General features: G+C 39.4%; 1 protein-coding gene across 2 annotated transcripts in view; it reads left to right on the forward strand.

The window, feature by feature from the left end:
* The window catches only part of UNC79 (unc-79 homolog, NALCN channel complex subunit), a 221,191-nt gene that overhangs the window by 164,622 nt on the left and 42,319 nt on the right, over window positions 1-14,250 (forward strand). For both annotated transcript variants that reach the window (XM_055088693.1, XM_055088694.1), the window contains 5 exons: window positions 2,572-2,610; window positions 5,490-5,602; window positions 5,691-5,776; window positions 6,671-6,844; window positions 10,904-10,972. In XM_055088693.1, the coding sequence (XP_054944668.1) occupies window positions 2,572-2,610; window positions 5,490-5,602; window positions 5,691-5,776; window positions 6,671-6,844; window positions 10,904-10,972 (481 nt within the window). The remainder of the gene's footprint in view (window positions 1-2,571; window positions 2,611-5,489; window positions 5,603-5,690; window positions 5,777-6,670; window positions 6,845-10,903; window positions 10,973-14,250) is intronic.

Genomic DNA, 14,250 nt, shown 5'->3' on the forward strand with positions numbered 1-14,250 from the left:
GCATGTGGGATCTAGTTCCCCGACCAGGGATCGAACCCAGGCCCCCTGCATTGGGAGCGTGGGGTCCTAACCACTGCACCACCAGGGAAGTCCCTCTCTTTACCTGTTTTAAGATGGGTTCTCTAGGCACTTTGTAATCTTAGGGTGGCTCACGTAATTATGCAACTTGCGGCATTGTCACGTGAAGGGATAAATGGAAGTATAGTAGTTTTATACTTCTGACTCAGAAAAAGGAAAGATGCACACATTTTGGGAACAGAGCCTTCAGCCTGACTGATTAAAACTTAGCTGCTTTGAGAATTTTCATGTTAAGAAAATTCCATTTAGTAGATAGGACATTAGAAGAAAAGTGATGTACTTCATGGATATAAGTAAAGTTCAAATTCAGTAACAAATTGTAGTCCTAGCATACACAACGTATAGGAGAGTACTGAGTTAATTCCCTGTGAATGTATTAAGTTTCCAATCTGTGCTAGCACAGAGCTAGGTGCTTTAGGTTGCAGGCATTACACCCAGCTCTTGCCCTCAAGTGCTTTATGGCTTAGTTTTGAAGAGGACAGTGATGTGTGGAATAACTGAGCAGCTATAAAAGATGGGACATGATTAAGAGCTGTATTCATGAGTGATATGTGTGGTGAGTGCTATGGGAGTTCAAGATGGAAATGATTTCTTAGGGAAGGTCTCTATGGAAGAAGTTGGAGAAAAAAACTGGATTCTGCAAATTCCTGGTATTTGATGGAGGAAAGAGAATGAATCTTGATGGAGCTAAAATTTAATCTTTTTAATGAAAAAAATGATGATTTCAAGTTAAAGACAAACAGGGAAGCATTAAAAACCCCTCAACCCCAGAAGTATGTGACTCCCTTATCCCCCTTCCCCATATTTTTCTGTAGTATCCTTAGGTGTGTGTATCCTTAGGAGTATGCAGTCAGACTTGGTATAACTATTCCACCTCTAATACTTAGAAATAGCCAATGTGTAAGGTAAGTGATGAGCACAGGGAGATAGAGAGATAAGAAAAGATGAATTAAGCCCTTGATTTTAACCTAATCATAATAAATGTGGAATAAATGTTATACCAGCTATCAGCGATACTTGTGAAATTGAAAGTTTTTTATTAATGCAAGGTCTTGATTTCTACTGTCAATACTTTTCAGTTTTAGAACAGACAGAATTATTGTTCTGGTCTGTTACCATCTCCTTGAAATAGCTGATCTAAGTTGTAATAGATACATAGAGGGGTTTTTATTTTGTTTTTGTTTTAACATAAGGGAGAATAAATCATGTTCAAGCATTGCCAATTCTTAGGATGGAAACAAACAAGCTTTAAAGAAAAGCAAAGGAAAAACAATAGAGATACATTTTTACATACTTACATATAAAAATCGTTAAATCTGTACCTCCTTTGGGCAGACTAGCAAGAGACAGGGAGAGCATTAAAGCAAGCTGCCCAATTCTTAGCAACCAAACCTACCAAGAAAGCAGATTCAGTAGTCACCTGATTCAGGGTTTCCTTGCCTACCTCAATTCCAGGTGAGGCAATGTGGATTTACAAACACTTAAGTTTATTCTAGTCCCACAGGAACTATTTCCGGCGTGTTCTAAGAGTGTGTAAGTTCAGCACATCCCTTTCGTTTATCACCCAAGCCTTTCTATGTGATTTCATATTTTGCTCTCTACTTAGATCTCTCTTAAAATATACCCACCCCTTTTTCTAGATGCAGCCTTCAAGAGCACATTGGCTGCACCCTTAATAACTGTTTATTTCATTTGCCAGTGCTTATCTATTCATTGTAGTGTCATTAGTATGAGAGAGACCATAACCAAAGAAACTGGGAATCATGTCTGGTGTTACTGGTGCTGGACCCTCTATTCCTGTCCAAATGCATTCTTGACTCGATTCACTGTTGTGGTCTTAAGTAAATAAATTTTTAGCATTCTCCTTGTTTGTTTCTTCAATATCTCACTGATCAAGACATGTTTTTCTAAACCCATGAATTTATTACATTCTTTTTCTTTCTCTACATCTAGAATATTTCCATGCATATAGAACCATATAATTATATTTTTCAAAAATTACATGTTATGTATTGATTACTTAACCTAATACATTTCTCTTTTCAATATGTCATTTCAACCCAACAATTAGCTGACAAATACCCATTACCTATTTTGCTATCTTACAGAGGCTTTTACAGTTTGTGGTTTGTTTGAGGTGAGGTTTCAGAGGTTGTATACAAAGAAATGAATTTTGAGTTGAGTTAATATGGGGATGGACTGGGTCAAATATTGTTCTGCTATCTGTCTAACCTGTCTGCAAAGGACATGTTTGTAGATTGACTGGGTGCTATTGAACTAACTCAACTGTATGCATCTCCATGGAAATATCTGATTTGATGCAGAAAGCAGATTTAAGAAACTAGATTAAATTGAACCCTGGAGACTGACCCCTGAGTGGATCCTCTGTCCCTGGTCAAGGGAATTGTCAATGGTTTTACATGTCCCCCATCGAAATGGGAGCTGCAATGAGGCATACAGTACTCATGTGACTCTGTTTACTTTATTTCCTAGATTGGCATCCAGCACAACTTTTTCTAATCAAGCAGAAAGGTAAGGTCCTAAAATGAGCTCAAATTTCACTTTCTTTTTGTCCCCTGTGCATGTTCATCCATTTCTAAAACACTAGAGCGTTTACCACGGGAGGAATATGGTTAGGTTCAGTTGCAGCTCCAAAGAGCACTCGTTCATTTTCTGTTCACACCTTCATTTAATTCAATCCTGCATTCACTCATTTCAGTCAACAAATACTTTTTTTTTTTAAATAAACTTATTTATTTATTTGGCTGCGTTGGGTCTTCGTTGCTGCACTCGGGTTTTCCCTAGTTGTGGCGAGCGGGGGCTACTCTTCGTTGTGGCACGTGGGCTTCTCATTGCGGTGGCTTCTCTTGTTGCAAAGCATGGGCTCTAGGCGTGTAGGCTTCAGTAGTTGTGGCACGCGGGCTCAGTAGTTGTGGCTCACGGGCTCTAGAGCGCACGCTCAGTAGTTGTAGCCCACGGGCTTGGTTGCTCCATGGCATGTGGTCCCGGACCAGGGCTCGAACCCGTGTCCCCTGCATTGGCAGGTGGATTCTTAACCACTGGGCCATCAGGGAAGCTCTGATGAGAAGTTTTTAATTTAGATGAAGTCTAATGTTTTAAAATTTTAAAACAACTTATGATTATTCCTTCTTATTGTTTGTCTAAGGAACCTTTGCCTATCCTTAAGTCAAGAATGTATTTTCCAATGTCTCCCAATAGAAGTTTTATGGTTTTAGCATTTATATTTAGCATTTACATGATCCATCTCAAATTAATTTTTATGTATGGTGTGAGGTAGGTGTTGAAGTTCCATTTTATCCATGTGAATACTTTAGTTATTTCAGCACCATTAAAAGAAAAAAAAGACTTTCCCTTTCCCCATTGGATCACTTTGGTGTCTGTTAAAATCAAATAACCGTATTAGGTTCAGTCTATTTCTAGGCTCTCTATCCTGTTTCACTGATCTATATGTTGATCCTTGTGCTGGCACCACACTGTCTTGTTTACTGTAGCCGTATAGTAAGTCTTGAAGTCATTGTGAATTCTCCAACTTTGGTCATCCTTTTAAAGAAGGTTGATTTGGATATTCTAGATTCTTTACATTTCCATATAAATTTTAGAATAAGCTTCTCAATCTGGTGGGGGGGAAGCCTCCTAGGATTGTATTCAGACTCTAAGTCAGTTTGGGGATAAATGATATCATAAAAATATTGAGTCTTTCAATTAATAAGCATGGTGTCTATTGTCATTTCATTTGGTCTTTGTTTCTCTCAGCAATGGTTTATGGTTTTCATTGTAGAGATCTTGCATATCTTTTGTTAAATTTATTCCCAGGAATTTTGGTTTTTTAATGCCAATGTAAATGAAATTTTAAAAAATTTTGTTTTCTAACTTTTTGCTGCTGATATACAGATATACAGTTTTTTGTATCAATATTGTAATGTAATAAACTAAATTCACTTATTAGTTGTAGTAGCTGTTTTTTAGATTCCTTAGAATGTAAAGGCAATTGTATGTAAAAAGTCATATCATCTGTAAATAGTGACAGTTTTACCTCTTTCTGATTTTTATGCCTTTTATTTTTTTGTTACTCTATTGCATTGGCTAGGACCTCCAGTATAATACTAAAGATGTGAATGAGCACCCTTGCCTTGTTCTTGCTCATACAAGAAAATCATTTAATATCTCACCATTAATTATGTTTGCTATAGGTGTTCATAGGTCCCCTTTACCAGACTGAGGATAGCTCCTTCTATTTCTAGTTTGCTGACAGTTTTTTTTATCATGAATGCATGTTGAATTTTATCAAAGGCACTTTCTGTTATCTATTGAAATAACTATGGTTTTTGCCTTTTATTCTTTAAGATATTGAATTGCATTGATTGAGTTTTGAATATTAAGTCATTCTTACATTCCTGGGATAAACTCTATTTGGTCATGGTCAATCATCCTTTTTATCTACAGTTGGAGTCAATGTCCATGAGGACTATTGGTCTGTCCTTTTTCTTTTCATTTTGTTCCTTCTTGGTTTTTGTTTTGTTTTATTTGTAATGCTTTATCTGATTTTAGTTTTAGGGCCTCATAAAATAAACTGGGAAGGGTTCCCTCCTTTTCTAATTTTCGAAAGAGTTTGTGAGAGTTTGGTGTCGTTTCTTCCTGAAGAACATTTTTGACCTATAAGTTTGAGCCAGCATATCAGGGTAGACAAGGCAGAAAGAAACAGTTAGGTAAGACGGATTTTTTACTAGTTATCCAGTTGGGCTCTTTGATTTCCTTCTTCTTTTTAGCAACTCAGCTACAATCACCTCTGGGAACGTCCTTTCTGATACTTTGGTCTAAGGGGAAAGGCCAAATAATCATCTCTTGGCTCCCTGTTTTGACATGCAGTGGTAGTGCAGAGGGTAAAGGGGAAAACTGCACATATCAAAGTCCTAACCTTTTTACAAGTACCAGCTCAGATGCCCCAAGAAAACTTCCCAGATCTTCCAGTAGAAATGAACATCTCCCTCCCTGCATTTTCCCTCCGAGGGGCTGTCTCTCTTAGCCAAGGACACTTTCTGAGAGGATCTTGCTGATAATCCCCATCCTGGATTCTAGTCCTGACTGCCATTCTCTGGACTTGTAGCCTTTGTAGGTCACCTTTTCTCTCTGGCTGGGAACCCTCATCTGTACAGTGGGGTAGCTGGAATTAGTCTGAGACCAACTCTGGCATTACCTGGTTCCCTCTTTCTAAAAATGTGTCTTTAACAGGGATTCCATGTGACTAGAATATTTCATCTTACTAATGAAAATGACAGTGGGCTATTCCATAAGAGGACTGATGTGTATGTGAATAAATAAGTAAATAAATACCTGAACTCATGCTGGTTGCTCCAAGATTCCTTGTGTTTTCTCTCCCTGGTCAACGCCAGCATGATGGTCCCTGGCAATGCAGCGGGGGTGGCCAAGCAGTTCCTACGCTGTATCTTCCATCAACTGGCTCCAAATGGCATCTTCCCGCAGCTGTTCCAGAGCACTATCAAAGGTAATGCATCCATGGGGAATCCAGACACCACAGACGTGGCTAGTCGCTGAAACCCAAACGCTACTAAATCTGATTGTTGTCTTTCCAGATGGGACTTTTTTACGGACCCTGGCCACGTCCCTGATGGACTTCAATGAGCTGAGCTCTGTTGCTGTCCTCAGTCAGCTCTTAGAGGTACGTTTGCTTTCTCGGCCTTCTGAGCCCCTGCCGAAATCACTGCTGAGGAAGAAATTCAAAGCCATTTAATAAGTATTAAATTTTAAATGTCAAATTAAATTTTAAGTAATTTTAAATTAAAAAATCAAAAAAATGAAAATTGCCAATGCATAGAATAGTGTCAGTTGGACACTGCTGTTTAGTGTGGACTTACAATTTACTTGAAGCTTCTGGACCCCTTCACTAAGAGGTGGATGCCAGGCGTGGAGCACTCACCTCCACAAAACTCTCCAGCTTTCAAGATGGGTGGTGCGTAGATCCATGTGCATTGTATCACGAGACTTGGATTCAAAGTGCAGCTTCACCGTTTGTTTGTTGTATCACAAGATCTGGGTTCGAGGTCTGCTTATTTTCTGTATCATGAGACTTGAAGCCACTTCTCACCTCCACGGCTTATTCGCTGTATCGCTTTACTTGGAGTCTGTCTCCTGTCCTCTGCTTATTAGCTTTTTTCAGTTAGCTTGGAGGGTTGGCAGATTGCCGTAGGGACTTCGCTGTTGCTATAGTAGCCAACCTCAGTCTTTGGCCGGTGCAGTTTCCAACAAGCATCATTCACTGCGTTTCTTAACACCTAACCACACCAACTGTAGACCCTTAAAAGGTGTTTCCAATTTCCTGCTCACATTTCACCCTTTCTCACTGAGTCAGAGATCAGTTTTCCCCCCTAACTTTGTGTGGATTCGTCAGTTTTTCCCTGTACTCCTGCTGGTTACAATGATCAGCCTTTATAGCAGGCACACAACACATGTTTATAGTGTGAATATATGATGTTTAAAAACTGATCTTCACCAAATAGCTGTATGAATTCCCACACTGTTTCAGCAGTTGATTGCCTATGCTTTGTGTTTTTAGGGTCTAAATAACAAAAAGAATTTACCAGCAGGGGGTGCTATGATACGCTGTTTGGAAAACATTGCTACCTTCATGGAAGCTTTGCCCATGGACTCTCCTAGTAGCCTCTGGACAATCATCAGCAACCAGTTTCAGACTTTTTTTGCCAAGCTGCCTTGTGTTTTGCCTCTGAAGGTAAGCTGAACCCAGGATTTCATTTTAAATTACTTCCTCTACTGTTTGCAGATCATCTGGGTCTTGGGTGATTTAATGTTTCATAAAGGGCTGTAAGGAGTCTCTGTTAGCCACAGAGTAGAGAGTGTTATTTAGGTTTTCTCTTCAAATGTTACAGATTGACAGTAATATGCAGTGGACATTTTGACTTAGTGATTTCATGTTTCCAGTTGAGTAAAAAATAAAAAAGTTCAGGAAGACGTTAGTAGATTGTGTTTATCTAGAAATTTTTCTCAAAAGGATATTAAATAAAAACATAATAGTTTCATCTAAAAGGAGACCAGACATATAACGTAAGGCTTCAATTTTAGAGCATTATCTAAAGGGAAGTGATTGCTTTTGTGTGTGTGAATAAAGTACTTGAAGGACCAAGATGATATTTCTATTTGACAGCTTTACCCCTCCTCCCCCTACTCCCTCACCCCCTGCCCAACGCCATACCACCCTCCAAGAATACACACAAAATTACCTAGCTAGAAATCTGGTGGCCTAAGGAACATTTTCAGTATGAGCCCATTAAATGCAAAAACAGAATCCTATACTGTCAAAACTGGAAGAGACCTATAAAAACCATCCTTTCCAATGCTCCCGTTTTCCAGATGGAGAACTGCAAATTCAGAGAGATAGTGGCAGTGTAAAGATTAGAACTCAAGTCTTCTGACTCCCAATCCAGTGTCCTTTCAGTAGCAGACTCCTAGAGTCCTTCTAGAACAAGGGCGAATTAGAGGCATTCAGGTCTCTATAGCAGGGAGAAAGGAGGTAGCTGGTAGTGGCCATTGCTGTGTCTTTGAACCTCATTGGTTCCACAAGCTTTTTGTGCTTTATCCAGGTCACAGATAAAAATATTCAACTTGCAGCAAAACTGGATCTGACAAGTGAAGTTACACATTGGCAGCACTACTTCTGAAATGAATATTACATATATGTAAAATGTTTTAAAAAGACCAACCACCTCTGCTAATACCTTCTCCCAAATTGGCAAATTTGGAAAATGCGACCCCCAAATAACGTCTGTGAGGATGATAATTCAGGGACCCTTACCTTGGTGTATGCTGGTTTCTTTGAGTCTGAAATTACTGTAAGAAGTAGGAATACTGAGACCTTTGCCATCTCTCACATCCTGTGATTCTTGTCTATCCAGAAATCTAGAGTAGTTGAATAAATCCAAGCAAAGAGAATTGGTACTTCGAAACGATGTATGTACATAGCTATTGTACATATACACTTAGGAAATCAAGTGCATGCATTTTTGTAACATCTTTATTGGAGTGTAATTGCTTACGACGGTGTGCTAGTTTCTGCTGTGTAAGAAAGTGAATCAGCTATACATCTACATATATCCCCATATCTCCTTCCTCTTGCGTCTCCCTCCCTCCCACCCTCCCTATCCCACCCCTCTAGGTGGTCACAGAGCACCGAGCTGATCTCCCTGTGCTGAGCGGCTGCTTCCCACTAGCTATCTATTTTACATTTGGTAGCGTATATATGTCCATGCCACTCTCTCACTTCGTCCCAGCTTACCCTTCCCACTCCCCGTACCCTCAGGTCGGTGAAGCAACTGACAAAGGATTAATCTCCAAAATTTACAAGCAACTCATGCAGCTCAATAACAAAAAAACAAACAACCCAATCCAAAAATGGGCAGAAGACCTAAATAGACATTTCTCCAAAGAAGATATACAGATTGCCAACAAACACATGAAAGAATGCTCAACATCATTAATCATTAGAGAAATGCAAATCAAAACCACAATGAGATATCATCTCAAACCGGTCAGAATGGCCATCATCAAAAAAATCTAGAAACAATAAATGCTGGAGAGGGTGTGGAGAAAAGGGAACACTCTTGCACTGCTGGTGGGAATGTAAATTGATACAGCCACTATGGAGAACAGTATGGAGGTTCCTTAAAAAACTACAAATAGAACTACCATACGACCCTGCAATCCCACTACTGGGCATACACCCTGAGAAAACCATAATTCAAAAAGAGTCATGTACCAGAATATTCAAGTGCATGCATTTTATTTATTTATTTATTTTTTTCCCGGTACGCGGGCCTCGCACTGCTGTGGCCTCTCCCGTTGCGGAGCACAGGCTCCGGACGCGCAGGCTCAGCGGCCATGGCTCACGGGCCCAGCCGCTCCGCGGCACGTGGGATCTTCCCGGACCGGGGCACGAACCCGCGTCCCCTGCATCGGCAGGCGGACTCTCAACCACTGCGCCACCAGGGAAGCCCGTGCATGCATTTTAACACGACCACATGGACCCTCCCTAGGAGCAGAGAGCCATTCAAGCCATTCATTGCTTAGGAGCCACACACTTTTAGAGGAGGGGTGGGGCAGGCATGGCAAATTCAAATGCCTGTAGGGTGGTGCTATAATGAAAATATTTAACTTGAACATGGACTAGTTGGAAGTATTGCCCACTGGAAACAATTAGTAAACCTAATTTGTAACAATCAGTCCTGTCCAAAGGGACCCTGACTGCAAGGTGAATGAGTGGAGTGGAGTGAGTGAGATAAGACGGAGAATTGAGACCCTTGGGAACTGGAAAGCGCCAGTCCTTTCTGATGGGCTTAGCTGCTACTCCACTCCAGCCAATTGTTATTTGAGAATGCAGTCCTCATCTCCCCACGTTTTCTAAGATATTTCCTGACTTCCTCCATAGGTCACTGTGGGGACCTGATGAGCAGCCCGTTTTCAGCCCCTGGTTTAAAGTAATGTAAATGTCACATCAACTCCTATGGGTATGGAGCAGATTAAATAGACCAATGGTTCCCTTAGAAGGTATTGATACTTGTGAAATGCTTTCAGAATTTATCTGAAAACTTGCCCTGCTGGATTTTGTCTGGGCACTCTTCCTCTGATCACCCTGTGCTGTGTATTTAATCTCTGGGGAAATCATTAAGCCATTGAAAGACCTTCTGTAGTTTGTTCTCGTCAATTTAGAGAAGTGGATTTCAAACCTCAGTGTGTGTCAGTGTCCCTGAAGGACTTGCTAAAAATCTGACTCCTGGGCCTTATTCTGAGAACTTCTGGTTCAGTAGGGGTGCGACCTGAGGATTTGCATTCCGACTAGTTTCCAGGTAATAGAGGTGCTGCTGGTCCAGGGATCATACTTTGAGAAACACTGGCTTCGTTTGTACTATCTTAAAGAGGTTCATACTGTACACAGCTGCAGAGATTTCACTGTAACCTGCTATTTTCATATATTTAACAGTGTTAAATAATATCATTGCTTATTCTTGCTATAACATTTTCCCCCAAACCCAGTACACATTATTTAAAAAGTACATTTTGATGTGGAATTGTGCCAAAATATGCTACTTGATTTGTGAGGCATGATTTTCTCTTTTAGGAATTTTACTTCTTTTTCTTAGGTTATTGTTATATCTTTCCGTAGCAGAGAAATGACAGATGAAACGTTCTTTATTTGGACTAATAAGCCTAATGGTTTTATTTTTTTATTTTATTTTATTTTTTTGTTTTGTTTTGTTTTCTTGTGGTACGCGGGCCTCCCACTGCTGTGGCCTCTCCCGTTGCGGAGCACAGGCTCCGGACGCACAGGCTCAGCGGCCATGGCTCACGGGCCCAGCCGCTCCGCGGCATGCGGGATCCTCCCGGACCGGGGCACGAACCTGTGTCCCCTGCATCGGCAGGCGGATTCTCAACTACTGCGCCACCAGGGGAGCCCCAGCCTAATGGTTTTAAATTGATCTAAGTAGGTTTTTTTTTTCAACATGGCCTTTCACAAATTAATAGACCTCTTTAGGATTGGGCACATTTAATATCAATTAATATTATTTAATTGTTTAACACTGTTTAATTAATGGTTTAATTAAATTTTTAAAGCTAAGAATTATTTTTTTTCAACATGAATATATGGCATGGAAAACGGTAAGGAGGCAGCTATATTTCAGATTTTTTTCCCCTAAAATAAATGCTTAGAGGAAATATATGAAGCAAAAGATATGTTAAGAAGAGTACTGACTTTTACTTTTTTTGTGTTTGTTCATAGTGTTCTTTAGATTCCAGTTTGAGAATTATGATTTGCCTCTTGAAGATACCCTCTACCAATGCCACAAGGGTATGTATGTTTCAGAAAAACATAACCTATTGGTTATTTGGTTAAAAAGACAGGCATATAGCAAGCAATACTGAAGAAATAGTTATCACATACTGAATGCTTCACTTTCAACCTTTTTTTTTTAATTTATTTTTTAGTGAAGTATAGTTGAATTACAATGTTGTGTTAATTACTGCTGTACAGCAAAGTGACTCAGTTATACATATATATACATTCTTTTTCATATTATTTTCCATTTTTGTTTATCACAGGATACTGAATATAGTTCTCTGTGCTATACAGTAGGACCTGGTTTTTTATCCATTCTAAATATACCAGTTTGCATCTGCTAACCCCAAACTCCCAATCCGTCTCTCTCCCACCACCCACCCCTTGGCAACCAACAGTCTATTCTCTATGTCCCTGATTCTGTTGCTGTTTCATAGATAGATTCACTGTCATATTTTAGATTCCACATATAAGTGATATCATATGGTATTTGTCTTTCTCTTTCTGACTTATTTCACTTAGTATGATAATCTCTAGTTGCCACTTTCAACCTTTTGAAGTGCCTAGTATGAAGAACTCTAATAGATTACAATATCATTGGTCCTTTTAGCCCTGGGCCATGTCCACCAGTTCATCCTCAATACTATGAACTAGATGATCCTTCCAAACACAGATCTCATCGCACGGGTTCCTTGTTTAAAATCTTTGATGACTTCTCACTTCTTTTAAGATAATGTCCAAATTCCTTAATGGAGCGTGCAAGAAGGTACTTCATTAACTTGCAAGCCTGCCTTTCCTAGTTAGTCTTTGGCTACTTGTCCCATCCCTGTGCTTCCTGCGTACTTTCAGAATCATCATCATTATCATCATCGAAACAATAACCACTGTTTGTTGAGCACTTACCATATGGCAGACATTGTGCTAATTGCTGTACATTTATAATCTTATTTAATTTCATACTTCCTTGCCTTTGCTTAGGCCATTTCCTTTGCCTGAAATGCTTTATACCCTTTCTGGTGAGTGAACTCCTTCTCGTTCTTCAAGATGAGAATCTGAATTCCATTCCAATTTTAAAAAGGCTCACATTTTCTGTAGCAACTTCCTCCTATATCAGATCCCACAATACCTGACAGAGCTCTCTATATGAGCAGTTATATTATACTGAAGTCTCCCCAGTGAGCCTGTGAGCTTTATGAAGTCCGGCACTGTGTCTCATTTACTTTTGTATTCCTGGCTACATTCCCAGGCTGCATTATATGCAATAGTGCAATAATTTGTATTGCAATGGCTTGTAGCTACTAGTTAATATACCAAGAAGCCACATCCCCTGTAACTTTTTACCTTGCTGTGCTTGCACAGACTCATGGTTTATGCTGGAAAATTGCATAGAGATCATTTGGTCTAGTCTGCTCATTTACAGATAAGAAAACAGGCTCAGAGAGATGAGGTGTCTTGGCCAAGGTCACATAGCTGGTTACTGGAAGATTTGAGACTTGAATCTAGGTCCTTTGATTTCAAGCTTTTTTATTTGTCTGTTGTACCGTATTGCCCCATTACCATGCTGCTTTGCTAGATAAAAGAGCAAGTTTCTATATAGGTCTGAATTCAGGTTTCTTTTTTTGACCAATAAGGACGTATATCAACCAGAGACATATTCCTATCCCTATCCCTGTTCATTCATTATTAGTATTTTAAGGCAACAACATTTATACAAAGCAAACAATACTGCATCAACAGTACTGTTTCAAAGAGTGTCTCTAAGATTTTCTGTATGGAAAGCACTACATGGTTTCGTGGGTAATACAAATAACAAACATAATTCCTATCCTCAGAGGCAGCTAACATGTAATGAATTCATTTTTGTATCCATAAGGAAAAAGGACCTCAAAAATGCACATATTCTTTGATTTAGTCATTCTTTTTCTGGGAATCTAGTCTAAGGAAGAAATGCAAATTTCATGCAAAAACATATTTATTGAGATGTTATATATAGTAAAATCTGACTTTTGTAGCCATTAAAATGGATCTTTATGAAGAATTAAATAGCATTGGAAATTTCGTACGTTATTATCTTAACAAAATGTAGTATTATACATACGTGTAAGATTTCAACTGAGTAAACTGGTGTGTGATGAAGAAGAGAAATATATCAAAATGTTATCACTGGGTGATGGGAATATGGATGCCTTTTATTTCCTTATCTGTACTTTTCTACAGATCCTGCGTTTGCACACTGAGCATGTATACTTTCATAATCCAGATAGTTAAGACCATAGAGGTTGAGAAGTAGTGGAAATCACAGCATCGAAGTCTTTTGGAGCCCAATTAAAATCCTGTCTTCCCTACAGAGCAATTCTCCCTCTGGAAAATTGCCCTGGAATTTGAGTCTGAATTCCATTCAATGGCTGTATGGCCTTAGGCAAGTTACTTGCCTACTTAACTGCCTCAGCTGAAGAATGGGGATATTAAAGCTTCAGAGAGTTATGGTGCAAGTTCATAACTAACAGTGATGGAAGGCTTACTGTTGCCAAGTGCTTTACATACATTATCTTCTTTAATTCTCACAACACTATTGAGATGGAGATCTTTATTATCCTCATTTTACAGGGAAGAGAATTAAGTCCAGAGAGGTTAAATCACTTATTCAAGGTCACAGAGAGCTAAAGTTTGCAAACACTGGTGTGAAATTCTAGAGCTTGTGTCATTAATTATTATAATATACTGTCTCCCCAGGATTGTTATAAGAAATTTAAATGAGATAAACCATACAAAAGCGTGTAACTCTGCCTGATACTTAGTAGGTGCTCAATAAATGTCTCTAAATGACTTAAGAAAGCATAAGGATCTAAAACTGACCCTTTGTGGGTGGGATTCAGATGGGGAAACCAAAACTAACAAGCCTTCCTGGTAAACACTGGCAGGAAACTGGGTCCTGATGTGTTTTATCTAAGCTAATAGTGCTTTGGCACATATGTGCAAGGGTGGTTTGTGCTACTTAACTGAGATGACGGGCTTCTAGAGGAGCTGGGTCTGATGAACTCACACATGCCTAAAGATTCAGAAAAATAGAGTGGGAGATCCTAAAGCAAACCTCACAGAGTCTTGACTGCTGGGGGTGGGTATGAGGATAAGATTGGAGTTAGGTAGGTTTATAAATGATGCCGCATGGAAAAAATGGATTTTTTTTTTTTAGCAATAAAATGATTAAGTCATGGCTCTTTGAGCCATTGATTGAAGATTCAGTTCTGTTCTTAGACAAACAGGGTTGCTACAGTAGCCACCTGGCAACA

The sequence above is a fragment of the Physeter macrocephalus genome, chromosome 11 (genome assembly GCF_002837175.3).
Source record: "Physeter macrocephalus isolate SW-GA chromosome 11, ASM283717v5, whole genome shotgun sequence".
In the NCBI taxonomy this organism is placed as follows: domain Eukaryota; kingdom Metazoa; phylum Chordata; class Mammalia; order Artiodactyla; family Physeteridae; genus Physeter; species Physeter macrocephalus.